At 40.5% G+C, this 19,736-nt stretch overlaps 1 protein-coding gene across 1 annotated transcript in view; it reads left to right on the top strand.

The window, feature by feature from the left end:
- The window catches only part of LOC136856873 (streptococcal hemagglutinin), a 202,805-nt gene that overhangs the window by 82,228 nt on the left and 100,841 nt on the right, over positions 1-19,736 (top strand). The window contains exon 4 of the mRNA XM_067135088.2: positions 591-5,956. Within this exon, the coding sequence (XP_066991189.2) occupies positions 591-5,956 (5,366 nt within the window). The remainder of the gene's footprint in view (positions 1-590; positions 5,957-19,736) is intronic.

Below are 19,736 nucleotides of genomic sequence, written 5' to 3'. Positions count from 1 at the left end.
TGGTGTGGTGGATCCTTTGATTTCAGCTATCAGCCAAATTTTGTGGTGCATTTGAGCATATGGAATATAATAAATGTTTTGAAATACCTTCTTGTATGGTATAAAAATGCAAATTTTGCTCTTAGTTATGTGTTATCTTCACCTTGTATTTGAATGGGAAATAATCACTAACTTCATGTGGGTACATCGTGAAGTGTGCAGTGAAGTCTCTGCACGAAATCTGTGAAGAATAGCTGCACATAGCTGTCGCTCAGAGCCCAACAGCACATGCTGCTTTTCCTTTTCTCTGAGCTACTGTAGTCTCAAGAATGAAGAAGGCAAGTTAAGATGGCTCTGAGGGTCTCACATCTATGACTTTGCCCGTGTAGATGCTTGCTTTCTTACTACCATTTAATATAATTTAATATAATTTTAACTTAACTTTATAACTTTATTTCTTAGTGTCCAAAAAAAAAGACTATTTTTCAAATGCAAAACTGTTTAGAAAACACATAGTTTTTGTTGTGGTAATTGATTTTTTTTAAATCATCCCTAATTCCATCTGAAATATTTCACTTAGCAGTAATTGAACTGGACTTTTCACATTCCAGAAATATCTACTCCAGGTGTGCGATCGAAGAGGAGGAACTCGATGTGGTGCAGTACCTGGATGAGCTGAATGAACCAGTGAATGCGACGAGGAGGAGTGTTCGTATCCCATGTAAGGTCGAGAGAGAAGGCAGCAACGACTCTGGCTTGAGCCCAGAATCTGATGTCTACCTCACCCCCAATTGCTCCCCTTCAGAGTTTTACTCTGGGTTTGACGGACACCATGCCGAGACTCTAAACATACCGGCACCTATCGTAGAATCTAGGAACGAACCCACTCTGGTCAACAGCAGTAGCAGCAATAATCTGCACCATTCGTACTACTCCCTTGTGCCGGTGGACGAAGTGTTCAGGGAGGAGAGCTGTTTAGAGCCAGCCACCAAGTCACCCGAGGTTGATGTGCTTGAGCGGGAGCTCGCAGAGCAAGATGAACTTCTAAAATCCTTTCGTTCAATTAAATCCAAAGAGGAGAAAAAAACCAATAACATTGTTAAGAAGCTTAAGAAGCCTACGTCTTTACCATTTTCTTCTAGTCATTACGCCAAAAAGCAAAAGCGTGGTTGTGATATTATTGTAGGACGAGACAAGCCTAGCAACAAGAAGGATTCCAAACAAATAAGTAATGAAACCATAAAACAGTGTAGTAATGCTCAGGAAGTTGTATCAAGGAGGGAAAAACCTTTTTTAGAAAAGTTTGATTTCAAGAACAGTGCTCTAAAAGAGGAAAGTGGTTCTTTGTTATGCTGTTTTTCTTGTAAGGGAGGGGTTTTGGCAAGTAAAGCAAAGCAGAATGACTTTTTCAATGAGGAGGAGGAGGAAGAATTCATGTGTAGTCCGGCTGATGGTGCGGACTGTGGCCTAGATTGCTGCAAGAAGGAAGAAGAGTTTCTGACCTTCCCCTGCAGTCCCGAAATGGATGCAAGCGGGGGTGGTCCAGATTCTGGGTTGGATACAAGCTCGACGGGTTGCATTCCTGGTGGAGGGTTCAGCAGTCCTCGGGAACACACCGTCTCGGAGACATCGGGGGTTGATCTCACTGAAGCTGCTGCAATTGGAGAAGATATGCCACACGATGGAGAGTTGCAGCATTGTGATAAAAATGAGAAGTCTTCAGCTTCTTCCTCAGTGTCATCTGATGCAGGCACCTGGGATAGCACATTTCCTCCTGCCAATGGAGGCAGTGTGGAGTCAAAGCAGACTGCTACTTGTGAGTCCTTCATTTCTAAATGCCATGAAAATAAAGATGTGCCATCGAAAGACAAAAGACAAGAAAAGGAAATACTGCCTCGAACACCACGGAATTCACCCGATGAATCCAAAAGCAAACCATCAAAGACTGAAGAGATACAACCTTGTGATACTAGTATTCACAAGAGCAGCGATGTGAAAGAGAAACTAAACAAGAAGCCTGTGGATGATGCACCAGATTTAGCCGTGAGTGATTTTGACATGGGTAGATCAGAAAGCTATTCCAGAAAAATGTCTAGTTTGAATGATTTGCAGACAGATTATTTTGTAGACAGTCAACAACCAAGTTCAGGGGAAAAGTGCACCAAGTGGAGAATAGATTCTTACATGGGAGGAGGGAACAACTACTTCATCAATGCGGCCACACTTGTGGATGACAGCGAGCTGCCTGCGTCCCTGCCTCCGCTTTATATTCACGAGGTAGGCTTCAAAGAGAAAGAAGATCATTCTACTACGAGCGAGCAACGGGTTAGCCGTTCCAGTTCCTCGTCTCCTTGTAGATTTCAGAGTGAAGTTTCTGAAACTAAGAAGACAGGTGACAAGGATAACTCCCCAACGTCGAATTTTCACACAGTTTCTAGTGGTGAGAAGGAACTTGACGCAGGAGAAATTGAAGAGCTAGCACCAAGAGAACTTGATGCGTCTTCTGATAAGAAACTGTTGGAGGATTCAGGGCAGGGTGATGGTTCCGCTGCCAAGTGTACTCATTTGAAAGTAGCACCTCCGAAACAAGAACAAAAGATTGTGAACGGTCGAGGTATAGTTGCAGAATTTGAGAAGGAGATTAAATTAACAGAGCATGTTGAACCCCAGCCACTTGTACGAAAAATTCACCTAGAACGAAGGCGTTGGGACTCTTGTTCAGATGATTCTGCATACAGGGATGAATCAGACTCTTCTACAGGCAGAAAAGACCTGGAAAGCAAGACCAAGTTGCCTGTGAAACAGAAATCTTCTGAGAGTGTTGGTGAAGAAATAATCACCTCGGAGTCCTCTCCTTCTGGGGATGAAACATTGTCTACTAGTAAACCAAACCAGTTTAGAGATGTAACTGCTGATGGTGAGATGAAGCAACAGAGAGATGGTAAAGAATCTGAAAAACAGGTGGTGGGGGAAAGTGATTATGTATTGAAGGAAAATAGGTCTTGCACTTCAAATGTGAAATTAGAAGCGGATATTCCTGTGGCAGAAGGGGAAATATCGGAAGACACTATAGAGAAAAATGAGGAAGAAGAGGAAGAAGCTGCTGAAGGGCCTCGACGTCCCAGTCTTATTCGCCGAAATACTTTTGAATTAGATCCAGATGATGATCGTCTGGCACTTTTGAGGCAGGAATATGAGCGAAGACAAGGAAAGCTGTTGTTTCAGAATTGTATTCCACAGTTTTCTGGTCACATTACTGGAAGTGAAGGCTTCAGAGATGTACAGAGTATGCTAGTTATTGGCTCCAATAGTGAAGAAATCAATTTAGTTGATGATTTACAGAAATCTCTTCCCAGTATACCTGTTGATTCGTTAGATCCAACCTCTTTAGATGTAAATTTTGATAAGTCTCCCATACCTCTGTCTAGGACGTATAGCGGACATCATATGCCCCATGGCCCAGTCTCTCTCTTTAGTGAAAGGCCATTGGCTAGTTTATACATAAGTGAACAGACATCGGTAAATGATCTCTCAGAGGGAAAGTCGGCTATTCCAACATCTCCAGAAGAAGAAGATGATGATGATGAGGTTAGTGAAAGAATTAAGATCAGTGATGATGAATCTAGGTTAGATGGGAAAAATCCACAAGACTTAGAACCTCCTGTACGAATGACTAGTAGCTATGATAACTCTTCAAGACCAGTTATATCTGGAGCATTGACGTGCAGTGATTTGGTGTTAGAAGAGAAGAATCCTTGGGATAGTCCAAAGAAGCAGAAAAGAACAGAATCGACACCAATTGTTTCAGGTGGTGTATCGAGTGAAGATTTTTCTGTTGCTGTTCGAAGAGTCACTGAGAGTCCTGTTATGAGGAGAAAGAATGAATCTGCTCCAATCCTGTCTGGTGCTGCCCCAGTTAGTCCTCCCAAGGAACCGAAGAAAGAGGAGACGAGGCCCTCCCTTGCTGGTGTCTCGGCCTGGGTGGTAGACATGAGCGACTGCAGTGGCAAACCTCCATTGGACCTGCGTAGGCATAGGAAGTCAGATTCTGTAGCTGAAAGTCCAGATAAAGCAAGTACTCAGGCTTCCAAAAACTCTGACTCGAAAACTGTGCCCATGGGATATTTTGTTGACTTTAAGGATTCTTCTGGGAAATATTCTGAGCCCAAGGATCCTGCTCACGAGGCTAAAATTGTTAAGAATCATGAATCTCTCCCTGCAAGTGTTGGTTATTTTGTGGGTCTTGAAGAATCGAAACCACATCCCAAGTCCAAGTGGGAAAAGAAATCGTCTTCTTTTGAGGAGCCTAAGGAGAGCTGTAAAAGACAATCCAGCAAGACTGAAGAGGCAAGACTGACTGGAAAGAACTCCCCATGTGGATTCTTTGTTGATTTCATTCCTGCAGATTCTGGTGGAACATCGAAGAAAGACACTGTTGATGAGAAGAAACATCCTGAGGAGGACAGTGGTACTCCAGACAAGAAAAATGCTCTCTTTTCTATGTTTATTGATATTGGAGATTCAAAACAGGATTCATCTTCCAAATTAAGTGGGTCTACTGAATCAGTTAGGTGTAAAGTTGCATCGTCTCCCTTGCTTTCAGCTCAAAAGAAACTGGTTCATAGAAGGGCATCTCTTACCAGGGGAGAAACCATAGACAAGGGGTCAAGAATAACAAGCGCTACTTTTGATCTGGATGATGAACCTCCTAAAAGTTCCTTCATGTTTATTGATGCCAGTGCTCCTCCTGTAAGCAAGCAGATCTCCACTTCAAGCCAGTCTTCATCACAGGATGAGGTGAGGGAACCGAGGGAGAACAAAAAGCAAGGCTTTTTTATGTTTATAGAAACTGAATCTCCAGTTACTAGAAGAAAAACCTTACCTTCTGGGCTTAGACCAAACTTCAATAGACATTCTTGGAATCCAGATTCTCGCAATAATCTGCAGACAGAGGAGATAAGAATAAGTTCTAGACGTCAGCACAAGCGTGCTCACAGCCTGTCGGTGGATCGAAGTTCTCTCGGCAGTCCAGGGGATGAACATAGGTCCTCGAGTTCAAGCTCTCTAGCCAAATCTCGCATGCAAGGAAGTAGCCAATCTTTACACGAATCTAACAGCATAAGCGAGGACCTAAGCACTCATCCACCAATGTCCTCTTCCTGCCATGCAAGATTATCGTCCAAGTGCCATGACAAGTTTGTGAAGCGTGCTGTCAGTGTCGAGGGAAAGATAGAGACCGAAATAAGGACTATTTCGGAAAGTAACGATGTGGACACTCAGGTCCGAGATGCAACGCCTGTGCACAAAATTAAAACTTCTGGAGATGTAGATATTAAATTTGCTGTTCAAGAATCCAACGTGGGATTCTTAAGAATATCGGACTTTGAACATGCAGAAGAGTTCACGGTTAGTAAAGTGGTACAAGTTCCAGTCCATGACAGGAGCATAATTCTTGAGGAGAAGTCCAGCATCACTGAGAAACACATTGTTAGAAAATTAGAATCTAAAGAGAGTTTAAACAAAAGTGATAATACTCGTACTCTATCAAAGACTACTATTAACAATGCAAATGAAGATATTGCTAGTGGTGGAAAGGAATCTCAAACAAAGAAGGATGGTGGGAGCTTTGTGAAGCTCTCAGATTTGGACAAGGAACCCGTTAAGACTGATTTTGATGATACTGTTTTGCCTTCTTTCGCGTCGGCCAACAGAATGACCCGGAGCATCCCGGAGACTTCCTGGATAGAAAATAAGCTGCTGATGACTCGATCGATTGGTGGAGGCACCACAAGCCGATCCCTCAGCAGGCTGTTTCCACATCTCCACACTACCATGATGGCCACGTCATCTCCGTCCAGTCTCAGCCACACAAAGTCTCCTAGCACTGGTCAGATGGATGCAGACGATAACGACACGCAGATGTCCGAGACTTCTGATCTCAGTAGCATGCAGAGCAGCATGGGGCCATCAGGACTTGGTAAGTTAGATTCCCCAACATCATCTTGTGCTCAGATGCATCCAATCCAGATCCATCCTTCATAATATGGGTTTTCCTTTCCTTTTTCTTCTGCTTTTAGGTCTCATTGGACCCCTTCAGTCATTTTCTAGTCATCTTCTTTGATAAGTTTTCTTTCCGCATGGCCCAATAGCTTTTCATTTGTTCTGATTGTTTCTCGTTCCTCACCTGTAAATATCCTTGGTTTAAATCTTATTTTTATGTTTTTTGGTTTCTTAAAATTTTCTCTTGTTTTGCAGATTGTCCAGAGTTATTTTTAGTTCTACCATATCCCCTCCAATTTCCTTACTCCATCCTACTTATTGCTTTAGATTTTGGAGTTTCTCTATAATTTTTCTTGGTAATCTGGCTTCTGGTGTCCTCATAATGTGACCAACAAAAAAAAAAAAAAAATGATCCTCTTCCTCCATTTACAGTAGTATCTGTGATGGGCTTCAGTTCTCAGTACACCACTTCACCTGGCACTATCCACCATTGTCCATCTTTTTGATATTTGTTACTTATGCATGTCCTAACTATTCTTCTCTCTACTTTCAGGATTTTTCGATTCTGTTTGAGTGACTTTAAAAAGAGTTTTGCTTCCGTTCGTTGCCTCTGATTGATAAGCAAATTATCACAGAAATAATTTATTCTATTATCACCACCTATTCAATACAAGCTACGTGCTACGTGGATGAAATTGACATAATACTGTCCCCGTGAAAATTGGCGATTTTACGAATATTTTAACAAGTGGAAAGCAAAGATTTTATTGTCTGCTTGAAGCCGCAACACATCACTTGGGAACTTGTGGCGAGCCGTGAACGAGTTTTTTTTCGTCGTTCAGAGGGGTGCGATACGTCACCAGCAGGACTGTGTCAAGGTTATAGCTAACCACGTGACTACCTTCGCACGCGCGACCCAGCCTGTTTCTAGAATAGTCTGCGCAAATTAAAGGTGATCATCAGCCAATTACCGTACTCGCTGAAGAACACGCCTCCCTGGGCTAATTGGATATAAAAGGCCTTGCTTCGAGTGAATCGCTCTCTTAATGCTTAATGCTCTTCTCTTTACGCTCTTCTTAATGCTTGTTCGCTGCGGACCACGTGGAAGGAGAGATTTCAAGACAAGTCGACGCCCGTTCTACCAGAATTTAGTCTGACAATTAGTGAATTCTGTGGAATAAAAACGTCTAGGAGCCAAGTTAAGTGTGACAGTGTAGACGAGCTGTTTATATTCTGCGTGTGCTTGTGCAAAATACTTAATTTTGTCATCTCAGTTACAGCTTGTGACCAGCAATCAACGAAGACGTTTTGGAATTGAAGATCTCAAGATGAAGAACTCCGCAACTACCAACATCATTTCATCGAGGGACATCCATCGCAGAGCCTCCATGGAGCTGTAAAAATGTAAGGCGTCTCTGGTAATTGGAAGAAGACTGGCCGGAGTATGCTGAAATAACTGACTGTCGACGGGAATCGAACTCTACAAAAACTTGAGTACCTTTTTAATTTAATTTATCTGTCCTATCTTTTGTACAACTAGAGGTCTTTCTTCTTAAGTCGTAGATCTATCAGTTTGCTGTAGTTAGAAATATTTCATTTTCCTACTTCTTAAGGTGTCATGGTAGACTAGGTACGTGTGAATGAGATTTTGGAATCTATTAGAGTAGACATGTAGGTTGTCTTTGACTGACTTCCCATGCTTAAGGAGCTTAAGTTTAATAATCACTGACCACACGATAAATCTACTTTATTTGTAATATTGAAAGTTACCGGACGGAAAACTTGCGTGTACATTTTGAGTGAGTAGGGTCGAACCTAGTGTCTTTTAAAATCACTTGTTGTTTTTTTATGATGAAGTCATCTAATTTTACGACATTCCAGGAGAATCAGTAGATGTAATAATCACTTAAATAATAATAATGTTGATTAAAGATCGGGTAAAACAGAAGTAAACGCTCGTGAGCCATAAAACTACTGTAGAATTCCTAAATGTGAGATAGAATGTGCTCTGTTCATGAAGGGTCTGGAATATGGCCTATCCTGAGGGATATTTGTTGCATAATTGAGTAAATGATGAATTAGTGGTGATATTGATTTATTCTTGTGTATTTGGAGCGCAAGATAGATGATAATTAGTGGAGCACGTGTTTGTGAGTGTATTTCACAGGTAGGAAGTAAAAATAATGCGAGTAAGGCTCACGCTTGCGGTAAATTCAACCTGTAGCCCACATGATGGTAGTGCTTATGGATTTTACTAGAATCTTCCATTATAATCTCATGAATTAGATGAACTTGCGCTGATATGTGAAATGTATTTCTATCAAGTGATACCCATGACTTCGATCACTAGCCACCATTACTGTAAGAGAATTTCTGTGCACGAATTATTTCTGCGAGACATTACGCGTCCCGACCATCGATAAAAATCATAACTAAAATTGCCAAGTCAGGATTCGTTGTAAATAGTGTACATAAAACGTGTTTCCCTAGTGTGAATGTGTGTGTGTAAATGTGTATATTTCTCTTGTGCCATGTTTATTTCATTTAATTCTGATCTGGTCGCGCACTCGCCGTGACGCGGATCACATTCATCGTTGTGTGTTGCCTTAAGAAATAATTTCATGCCCTTAAGGGAAAGTTTAATTAAATTAAGTCAAGGAAGACTAGGAAGGAATTTAATTTTTTTTTTTTGCGAGATTTAAAAGGAAAGATCATCTCGTTACTTTGTAAAGGCACTCGATTTGTAACAAAATTTATTTAACTAGCTCACACGTTGGTAATGTAAATTTCTAAAAATCTGAAATACTTTAAGATTAATTTGAATAGAAATGAAATGCAAAGATTAAAGGTAGAAATTTGTCAGCCGCATGATTGTTTTGAAACATTGTGAAAATAAGTCATTAATAGTTAATCAAAAATCATTACTCTGAAATATTAATGATGAACATTAGATAAATGATGCGGTGGAGAAGTAGTAAGAACACGATCGTGTTACAATGAAACAGGTTAACTGTATGACAAAATAATAATAATAATAATAATAATAGTCAAGATAATAATTAATTAATTTTGAGAATTTTGGAAACAGTTTTTCTTTGCTACTGAAGTTCATGTTAGTGTCATTAACCATTATTAAATATTGTAAATGACTAATTCAGTTGTGTACATTGTAAAGACCACGTGTTGAGGCAACTTTAAATTGGTGAAACTTTGAACAGATGTTTATTTAGTTCTTTCAGTTAAATGTTTGGTTTAAAAAGGCAAGTGGCCTAATTACTTCTTTGGTTTCATTTACAGCACAGTAGAGCTGGAGATATGAACACGAGTCACTCTAAATCGAGGAAGAAACCCGATATTATGAAAGCTCTGTTATGTAAAAAGGAAATATTAGCAAGAATATTTTGTTGTTTAATTGCTTATGTGAATAAATGTCAGAGTGTTGTTTTAATATTTCTTTTTATCCTGCTTGGTCATCAATCCTTACAACCCTTAAATGCCTCTAGATAGTGATAGCCAACGATCGAACGGTCCACCTTGGGACTCATCGCTCGATGGCTGGGCTTAGCTCGGGAAAAATGGGGGCATTTAAGATGGCTTAATCCAAGCGTGGGGCTCGAGATTGGCTTATCCAAGCTCGAAAATGATCTTGTGCTGTCCAGTGTTTATGACATTGACAAGATCAGATGACCAATTAAATTAGGCTGACTCTGACACATTTATTCGCCCAAATTCTTGTGGCTAACATAAGCACATGTTAAATGTAACTTGTATGAATATTGTTAAAAACAAATTCTTGCTGGTAATTAGAAATTTGAATTTGCTGCGATGATAATTAATTAAAGTTAGACTCATAATTGCGACCGATATTGGTGAAAATTTGGAACTTTCATGATATCGACAAATCGGTGCCTTCACAAATTTGATGGAGTTCGATTCCCAATATTTCAGTAGTCCGGTTAGAATCCTTCCAATACCAGAATAGCCATTTAATGAATAATTGTAACTATGGAGGACTTAAGGCAGATGTTGTTGGCTATGGAGGAGAGGATTAATGCCAACTTGAACATTAGTCAAGCTAACTTAGAGAAAAGACTTAGTGAAAATCAGGCTCACTTAGAGGAAAAACTTAGTGGAAATCAGGCCAACCTAGAGAAAACTTTAGAGAAAAACTTAGAGAAAGGACTCTTTGAACTCAATAATAGTCAAACTAACTTAGAGAAAAACTTAGAGAAAGGACTCTCTGAACTCCACAATAGCCAGGTACACTTAGAAAAAGGACTTAGTGATCTCAGTGACGCACAAATAAACCTCGAAAAATCTCTCGGGGAAGCTATTGAAGAGAAGTTGACGGACATTAAAAACCAAACTGAAGAAGGTTTAGGAAAAATATGTTCGGACATTAAACTTTTTAACGGCAAGCTAGCCTCAATGCAGAGCGAGCTCGTAATAGTCAAAAATGATTTCGCTACTATGAAAAAGGAGGTAAACGAAAACATTGCCAAGTCTATGGCGGGCATGTCCAATGAATTCAGTGAACGACTGGCAAACGTTCAGCAGGACATATTAACTGGAATCGACAAATACAAGGGCGAAGTTGAACAATCATTCCTGAATATTGAGGAAAAGATTGACACAAATTCAGAGGACCTTAAGGTTACGAAAACGGCTTGGGCGAAGAAATTCACTGGATTAAACGAGAAACTACAACAAGTCGAAAAGGGCATTCTCGACAAAATCGAGACATCCCAAGTCGATACCTCGGAACGGATGGATTATATCCACGAGTCGCTGGAGGATAGTTGGGGCGAAATAAAAACCATCAAAACCACCCTGATGAATGCCATACATAAGGTCACGACTGAGTCAAAAACTGAAACCGAAGGGATTCGAAAGGAGTACACGGATGGAATTAAGGAGCTTGTACATGAAATGCATCTCCTGAAAATCCAGAACGAGAACACTGGCAAGGTCACCAACTCATTGCTAGAGAAGCAAGCATTACTGGAGCAACGTGTAACCGGCACGGGTCTGACGTCAACTCCGCTTGCAACTGCAGGGACAGGCGCTGCGAATACAATTGACATTTCTTCAGAGCCGACAGTAAATGCGTCTCAAATGAATACAACCGGCCAGACGCAAATAGTAAATATAATTCGTCTTCACGAAGACCAACCCAAGAAATTCAATAACGTTAGAGGAAACGTGACTCCGAAAGGCTTTATTCGGGAACTGCAGGATTACTTTCGCGATGCGAAAATTCCACCAGAAAGGCAGCTAAGAGTCACCGAAAAATTCCTGGAAGACTCAGTTCATACCTGGTTTGTCGCATTTCGATTTTCGTTTGACGATTTCGAAAGTTTCAAGAAAGCATTCCTGGAGAAGTACTGGAATAGCGACGTCCAATACAACCTTAGGACGGAGTTATACGCCAGGAAATATGCATCATCTACGCCCACGAGATATGCGGACTTCCTGTCCAGCCAATTAAGAAAATTAAGGGAACTAGACTCACCGCCATCAGAACCTGAGTTGGTTAAGTTGATCACCCGACAGTTACCACCAGATGTGCAGAGGATCATGATAGCCTCAAATACACAATCTGCAATTCAGGCTGAGGCGTTGTTAAGACAATTAGACATGACGTCCAAGGAACCAGTTCGTCAGGGACGAAATTCGGAACCTCAGATCCATCAGGTAACAACGAATAAGGAGGAAGAATCGAAATCAGTCAACCAAGGGAGAACGTGGAAACGTAACCCTGGAGGGCAAGATTCACCTCGTGATCGATCGCCCGTACGCAGAAATAGACCCATTAGAAACTGGGAATATTCCAGACGTAACGAGAGGAAGCGTCCATACTCAGATTACCGAAGGAGCTGGAACCGAAACCAGGACTTCCGCCACTCAAGAGGAAGGAGAGACTGGCGAGAAGAAGAAAAGGAAAAATATCTAAAGGACCTTCAAAACTCGACGCAGGAAAACGAACGATGGCGAAGAGCAATCCAAACCCAGGATACCAACCCTGATATCGTGGGGGCGGAAAGCCTTCAATACCAAGAGGCCAAGGCTCGGGGAAGCCAACATAACAACTCGAGTCAGGAGCACAGCCAAGGTGCTGACAAAAAAAAACTCCATCTCCAGTAAGAGGAGATAGCCTGAATCCTGAAGGCAAGATCACTAAGCTTCAAGAATGGATTGTGGTACAGGTCGACTCATGGACTACCAAGCCCGAAGACTTGTTGGATGAAGTTGGTCAGCGTAACAGCGAAATACCATCGACATTACCCATCATTTCAGCACGAATCTGCAATGTTCACGTAAAATGTCTCATAGATACTGGATCGACGATTAGCGTCATTTCGACGGCATTTTTAAGAGACCTGAGGGACCGAAATGATATACCTGTCATACCGGTATCTCACGTAAAAATTAAAGGCATAATACCGGACAAGTCTGTCATGTGTAAACAACAGACATTGTTGGATGTCGAGATTGGACGGACGATATTTCCTCAAGTATTCTTAGCCATGTCCAACATTAAATTTAATATTATTTTGGGTGCAGACTTCCTAATGTCTTACCAAGCCATGATTGACATGCAGTCAAACTCCATTCAATTCAGGAAGGCGGATTTTTCCGAGACTGCCATGCTAAACCCTTCAGATGTAAACGATCCATCTGCTTATTGCGGGGAAACAGACGCCTTATCTCCGAGGGAAACCGAAGACCATGAGGCCTCTGAGGAAATTTTAATGGCCATGGATAAAGTATTAGAAGAAGGCGATAACGACATACACCCCTTCGATCTCATTTTTGAAAAATCAAGGCAAGCCGTGGGTACGAAAAAAGAACAGATTCAGCTGCAGAATTTGCTACTGAAATATAAGAACTTGTTCGATTCCAAACCAGGTCTTATTCCCAACTTTCAATACTCACTTCTTGTGACAGACTGGCTACCCTTCAAGAAGAAGCCGTATCCGATACCGGAAAAATTTTACTCCAGAGTCGGCAAGATTATTGAAGAAATGGAGAGGGATGGAATCGTCATGAAAGCTAGCAGTCCATTCATTAACCCTTTAGTAGTCGTGTCTAAGCCAGACGGATCGCTGCGCGTGTGTTTAGACGCTCGATCCGTGAACGAAAAGCTAATTCCGGAGAATGATCAGCCTCCGACGATCAAAGACGTCATTAGAAAATTCAGGGGTATGAGATACTTCTCTTCTGTTGATTTTACGTCATCCTACTTCCATATTCTGCTTGAAGAAAAATCTAGGCTATTGACAGGCTTCATATACGACCAGCAAACCTATGTTTTCTGCAGGCTACCCTTCGGAATCCGTAACGCTGGCTGCGCGCTTATCCGAGCACTCGAAAGATGCCTAACCGACGAGGTTAAAGCCTTTACAACGAGGTATGTTGATGATCTCCTCCTAGCGAGTGAAACGTTAGAGGAACACCTCGTTAAATTGGAGAAACTCCTTAAGAATTTATCCGACGCTGGCTTCCACGTGAACCTGAAGAAGTCTCACTTTTGCAAGTCCGAGATTTTATTTCTGGGACACATCATAGACGGCGATGGCGTGAAACCCAACCCAGTCAAGATCGAAGCCATTAGTAATTTTCCTAAGCCTGTGAGAGTGAAACAGGTCCGGCAATTCTTGGGAATGGCCCAGTTCTTTTCGAACCACTGTCCTAACTACACTCAGACAGTTGCTCCGTTGCAGGATCTCCTAAAGAAAGGCAATAGATGGAAGTGGAGCGCCGAATGTGACCAAGCCTTCGCTAAGACGAAAGAAATGCTCGTAAACAACGTTAAGCTGGGATACCCTGACTTTACTAGGCCCTTTATTCTACAAACTGATGCCTCAAACATTGGGATAGGAGCCGTTCTTTTCCAAGAAGATAAGGAGAACCCCGAAAACAGGACATACTTGGCTTTCGTCAGCAGGAAGATAAGGAAGCACGAAAAACATTACTCCGTAACTGAACTGGAAATGTTATCCATAGTCTACGCTCTCAAATACTGGCAGAAATTAATTTACGGATTTCCCATCATTGTCAGGACTGACCATCGTGCATTAACTTTCATGTTAAAAACAACTATGGCTTCCGAACGAGTTTTCAGATGGACACTCTTTGTACAACAATTTAACCTCCAGTTAGAACATTGCTCCGGGAAGAACAATCTGTTAGCCGACTGCCTGAGTCGAAACCCTAATTCTGAAGTCGCAGAGATACATCAGATCGCGTTAATTCAGGAAGACCACGAGTTCCTACGCAAACTTGGTTACCTTCGACAGGCACAGAAGCGGGATCCTAAGTTACGGCCTATCATTGACTGTCTCGAAGACAAACTTACCCCAAACGAGCCAGGATTTCGGAAAATAAAGAGACAAGCTAGAAATTTCCGTTATATCAATGGAACCCTGTATAAGTTCATTGACTCTGGTAGGACGAAACTACGAGCTGTTATACCGCCGAAGCTACGGGAACTTCTTACTTGGCACGTCCATAGAATTACAGGTCATGGTGGAGTAGATAAGACTGTTGCCACGATATTAGAATCATTCACATGGGAAGGATTGAGAACCTTTGTAAATGATGTCGTCAGGACATGTGACACTTGTCAGAGAGTCAAACCAAGCTCTCATTTATTACAGCAAAGTCCCATTCCTATTTTGCCATCTGCTCCGAAAGAACTCTACGCAATGGACTTGTTCGGTCAGATTCCAACTTCTAAGCGAGGGAACCGTCATGTGGTTGTCACCATTGATGTGTTTTCCAAGTACGTGACGTTATATCCAATCCAGAAGGCCACTACTAAAGCCGTTCTGTGGAGAATCACCCGGAATATAATTCCTCACATGGGAAAGCCTCAGGCTATTCTAACAGACCACGGACCACAATTCACCTCGGCCGAATTTAAGCAAGCCATGACCCAACTGGGCATCAAACATGTACTAAATTCCGTGAGACATCCGTCTAGTAATCCAGCGGAACGTGTAATGCAAGAGCTGGCCAAGTTCTGTAGAATATTCTGCGGGAATGCTCATTGGAAATGGGTAGATGTACTTCCGATTATTATGGAATGTTCTAATGGCACTATTCACGAAGCTACCTCCCAAATTCCATCAGTGCTTCATTTTAATAATTACCCTGTGAGATCTTGGGATCACATCATTCAGTGTCCCGGAACCGTAAGACCTACTCCCCAGGAAAACATTGAGAAGGCAACGGAATCACTGAGACGCCACGCTGAGAGACGAAAACGAAGAGTTCAAGGGAGGAGATTTCACCGACCTCTCCGATTAAACGAATACGTATTATTGAGGAGACCAGCTGTGTCCGAGCCTACGAGCAAATTTTATGCCAAATTTGCACCCTTGTTTGTGGGACCCTACAAGATCATTAAAGTCTTTGGCAACAACTCCTATAAAATACAAAGTCTGGATAAATCTTACGAAGCTGTCCACAATGCCGCTAATTTAAGACTCTACCGAACACCTACACCACTAGCTGACACCGTGTAACCGTCTGTCAAAAGGGAAAAATAAGTTACTGAAGATGGAAATAAAACTTGAGAAACACCCTGTACGGAGAGACTAGGCTACTGGATGCCAGGAGCGGAACGAAGAACTCCGAGTCTCATACCTATCGCGAGCTCAACTAAGTTACTACCAGGTGATTCAACAACCAATTTTCCGGAACAATAGTAATGGACACTGTTATGTAATAATTTCATCTACAAACGAAATTATAATCCAACCAAGGGAGAGATGTCCCCGTGAAAATTGGCGATTTTACGAATATTTTAACAAGTGGAAAGCAAAGATTTTATTGTCTGCTTGAAGCCGCAACACATCACTTGGGAACTTGTGGCGAGCCGTGAACGAGTTTTTTTTCGTCGTTCAGAGGGGTGCGATACGTCACCAGCAGGACTGTGTCAAGGTTATAGCTAACCACGTGACTACCTTCGCACGCGCGACCCAGCCTGTTTCTAGAATAGTCTGCGCAAATTAAAGGTGATCATCAGCCAATTACCGTACTCGCTGAAGAACACGCCTCCCTGGGCTAATTGGATATAAAAGGCCTTGCTTCGAGTGAATCGCTCTCTTAATGCTTAATGCTCTTCTCTTTACGCTCTTCTTAATGCTTGTTCGCTGCGGACCACGTGGAAGGAGAGATTTCAAGACAAGTCGACGCCCGTTCTACCAGAATTTAGTCTGACAATTAGTGAATTCTGTGGAATAAAAACGTCTAGGAGCCAAGTTAAGTGTGACAGTGTAGACGAGCTGTTTATATTCTGCGTGTGCTTGTGCAAAATACTTAATTTTGTCATCTCAGTTACAGCTTGTGACCAGCAATCAACGAAGACGTTTTGGAATTGAAGATCTCAAGATGAAGAACTCCGCAACTACCAACATCATTTCATCGAGGGACATCCATCGCAGAGCCTCCATGGAGCTGTAAAAATGTAAGGCGTCTCTGGTAATTGGAAGAAGACTGGCCGGAGTATGCTGAAATAACTGACTGTCGACGGGAATCGAACTCTACAAAAACTTGAGTACCTTTTTAATTTAATTTATCTGTCCTATCTTTTGTACAACTAGAGGTCTTTCTTCTTAAGTCGTAGATCTATCAGTTTGCTGTAGTTAGAAATATTTCATTTTCCTACTTCTTAAGGTGTCATGGTAGACTAGGTACGTGTGAATGAGATTTTGGAATCTATTAGAGTAGACATGTAGGTTGTCTTTGACTGACTTCCCATGCTTAAGGAGCTTAAGTTTAATAATCACTGACCACACGATAAATCTACTTTATTTGTAATATTGAAAGTTACCGGACGGAAAACTTGCGTGTACATTTTGAGTGAGTAGGGTCGAACCTAGTGTCTTTTAAAATCACTTGTTGTTTTTTTATGATGAAGTCATCTAATTTTACGACATTCCAGGAGAATCAGTAGATGTAATAATCACTTAAATAATAATAATGTTGATTAAAGATCGGGTAAAACAGAAGTAAACGCTCGTGAGCCATAAAACTACTGTAGAATTCCTAAATGTGAGATAGAATGTGCTCTGTTCATGAAGGGTCTGGAATATGGCCTATCCTGAGGGATATTTGTTGCATAATTGAGTAAATGATGAATTAGTGGTGATATTGATTTATTCTTGTGTATTTGGAGCGCAAGATAGATGATAATTAGTGGAGCACGTGTTTGTGAGTGTATTTCACAGGTAGGAAGTAAAAATAATGCGAGTAAGGCTCACGCTTGCGGTAAATTCAACCTGTAGCCCACATGATGGTAGTGCTTATGGATTTTACTAGAATCTTCCATTATAATCTCATGAATTAGATGAACTTGCGCTGATATGTGAAATGTATTTCTATCAAGTGATACCCATGACTTCGATCACTAGCCACCATTACTGTAAGAGAATTTCTGTGCACGAATTATTTCTGCGAGACATTACGCGTCCCGACCATCGATAAAAATCATAACTAAAATTGCCAAGTCAGGATTCGTTGTAAATAGTGTACATAAAACGTGTTTCCCTAGTGTGAATGTGTGTGTGTAAATGTGTATATTTCTCTTGTGCCATGTTTATTTCATTTAATTCTGATCTGGTCGCGCACTCGCCGTGACGCGGATCACATTCATCGTTGTGTGTTGCCTTAAGAAATAATTTCATGCCCTTAAGGGAAAGTTTAATTAAATTAAGTCAAGGAAGACTAGGAAGGAATTTAATTTTTTTTTTTGCGAGATTTAAAAGGAAAGATCATCTCGTTACTTTGTAAAGGCACTCGATTTGTAACAAAATTTATTTAACTAGCTCACACGTTGGTAATGTAAATTTCTAAAAATCTGAAATACTTTAAGATTAATTTGAATAGAAATGAAATGCAAAGATTAAAGGTAGAAATTTGTCAGCCGCATGATTGTTTTGAAACATTGTGAAAATAAGTCATTAATAGTTAATCAAAAATCATTACTCTGAAATATTAATGATGAACATTAGATAAATGATGCGGTGGAGAAGTAGTAAGAACACGATCGTGTTACAATGAAACAGGTTAACTGTATGACAAAATAATAATAATAATAATAATAATAGTCAAGATAATAATTAATTAATTTTGAGAATTTTGGAAACAGTTTTTCTTTGCTACTGAAGTTCATGTTAGTGTCATTAACCATTATTAAATATTGTAAATGACTAATTCAGTTGTGTACATTGTAAAGACCACGTGTTGAGGCAACTTTAAATTGGTGAAACTTTGAACAGATGTTTATTTAGTTCTTTCAGTTAAATGTTTGGTTTAAAAAGGCAAGTGGCCTAATTACTTCTTTGGTTTCATTTACAGCACAGTAGAGCTGGAGATATGAACACGAGTCACTCTAAATCGAGGAAGAAACCCGATATTATGAAAGCTCTGTTATGTAAAAAGGAAATATTAGCAAGAATATTTTGTTGTTTAATTGCTTATGTGAATAAATGTCAGAGTGTTGTTTTAATATTTCTTTTTATCCTGCTTGGTCATCAATCCTTACAACCCTTAAATGCCTCTAGATAGTGATAGCCAACGATCGAACGGTCCACCTTGGGACTCATCGCTCGATGGCTGGGCTTAGCTCGGGAAAAATGGGGGCAATACTATATACACTTTTCAGGGACATGTTTCACCCCTTGTTAAGTGCATCATCAGCCTGTAGGTAACCTTAAGGTCAAATGTCTGAAACTTTATCTATTCATACATGGATTACAAGGAAAAATACGTTACACATTAAAAACATCTTACAGTTAACGTACTACAATTATAATATTAACAAATGCCACATTACACACTATGAGTATCGAGAATTGATAGTGTCTATACTCGTGAAAATAAAAAAGAAAACTAAAAATTTTTTAAATTAAAAATTGCAGATTATTGGGATAGTAACAGTCTTGAGTAAAGAGTGTAATCTTCTTTGGGAACATTAATCCCAAATGTTCTGTACCTGAACTTGATAAAAAGAATGTCAATTATAAACAACAGCTGGATATTTAAGAATAAACTAGATAAGATTGAGTGTTGTTATTAAAATGTTGTGATTTAAAAAAATGATCGTATGTTTTCCGTCGCATAAAGCGGTGTCACAGTACCAAGTTTAGGCTGCTGCTTAATTGTTGAATTGTGTCCGTAACATTGCGAACAGTCATGTGCGAATAGTCTTACTTGTAGATGTGATAATTAGCCTTCCACAGGGATATTGTCTGTAATGAATTAAAAGAGAAGTTAAAATTAGTATTTTAAAGCACGCATATTGACAAGAAACTTCAAGTAGTTAATATGTCAGTTGAGAAGTAACTTGCTTGTCAAGGCAGCTCCTGCGTGACTACCATTTCTATTCCTGGTGTTATACTTGCGTGGTAAAGGAGGGGTGGGGTGTAAAGTGGGGAGTGGTTACATTGGTCTTTAAGCGCCTGTGTCGTTACTGGATGGGCGTTAATAGGGGTGGTGTGGGTAGACCTATCGTTTGGTTTGGTGGATGAAATATTTGGATGAGAGGATTTAAAAATATTTGGGATTTTATTCTGGTGTGAATTCACGACGTGTATTAATTTGGGTGTTAATTCGTATAAAGGGTTTTTATTTTCTGTGACCTCATTTAAATTATGATTGTTATTATAGGTTTGGTCCAAAAAGATGTGTAAAATTTTCTAATTCGTTCATTAATTTTCCTTTACTGATATATTTAATAATAGTAAGAT

Source organism: Anabrus simplex, chromosome 1 (genome assembly GCF_040414725.1).
Source record: "Anabrus simplex isolate iqAnaSimp1 chromosome 1, ASM4041472v1, whole genome shotgun sequence".
In the NCBI taxonomy this organism is placed as follows: Eukaryota; Metazoa; Arthropoda; class Insecta; order Orthoptera; family Tettigoniidae; genus Anabrus; species Anabrus simplex.
The sequence above is the reverse complement of the archived record's forward strand: the minus strand, read 5'-3'. Positions and strand labels throughout refer to the sequence as shown.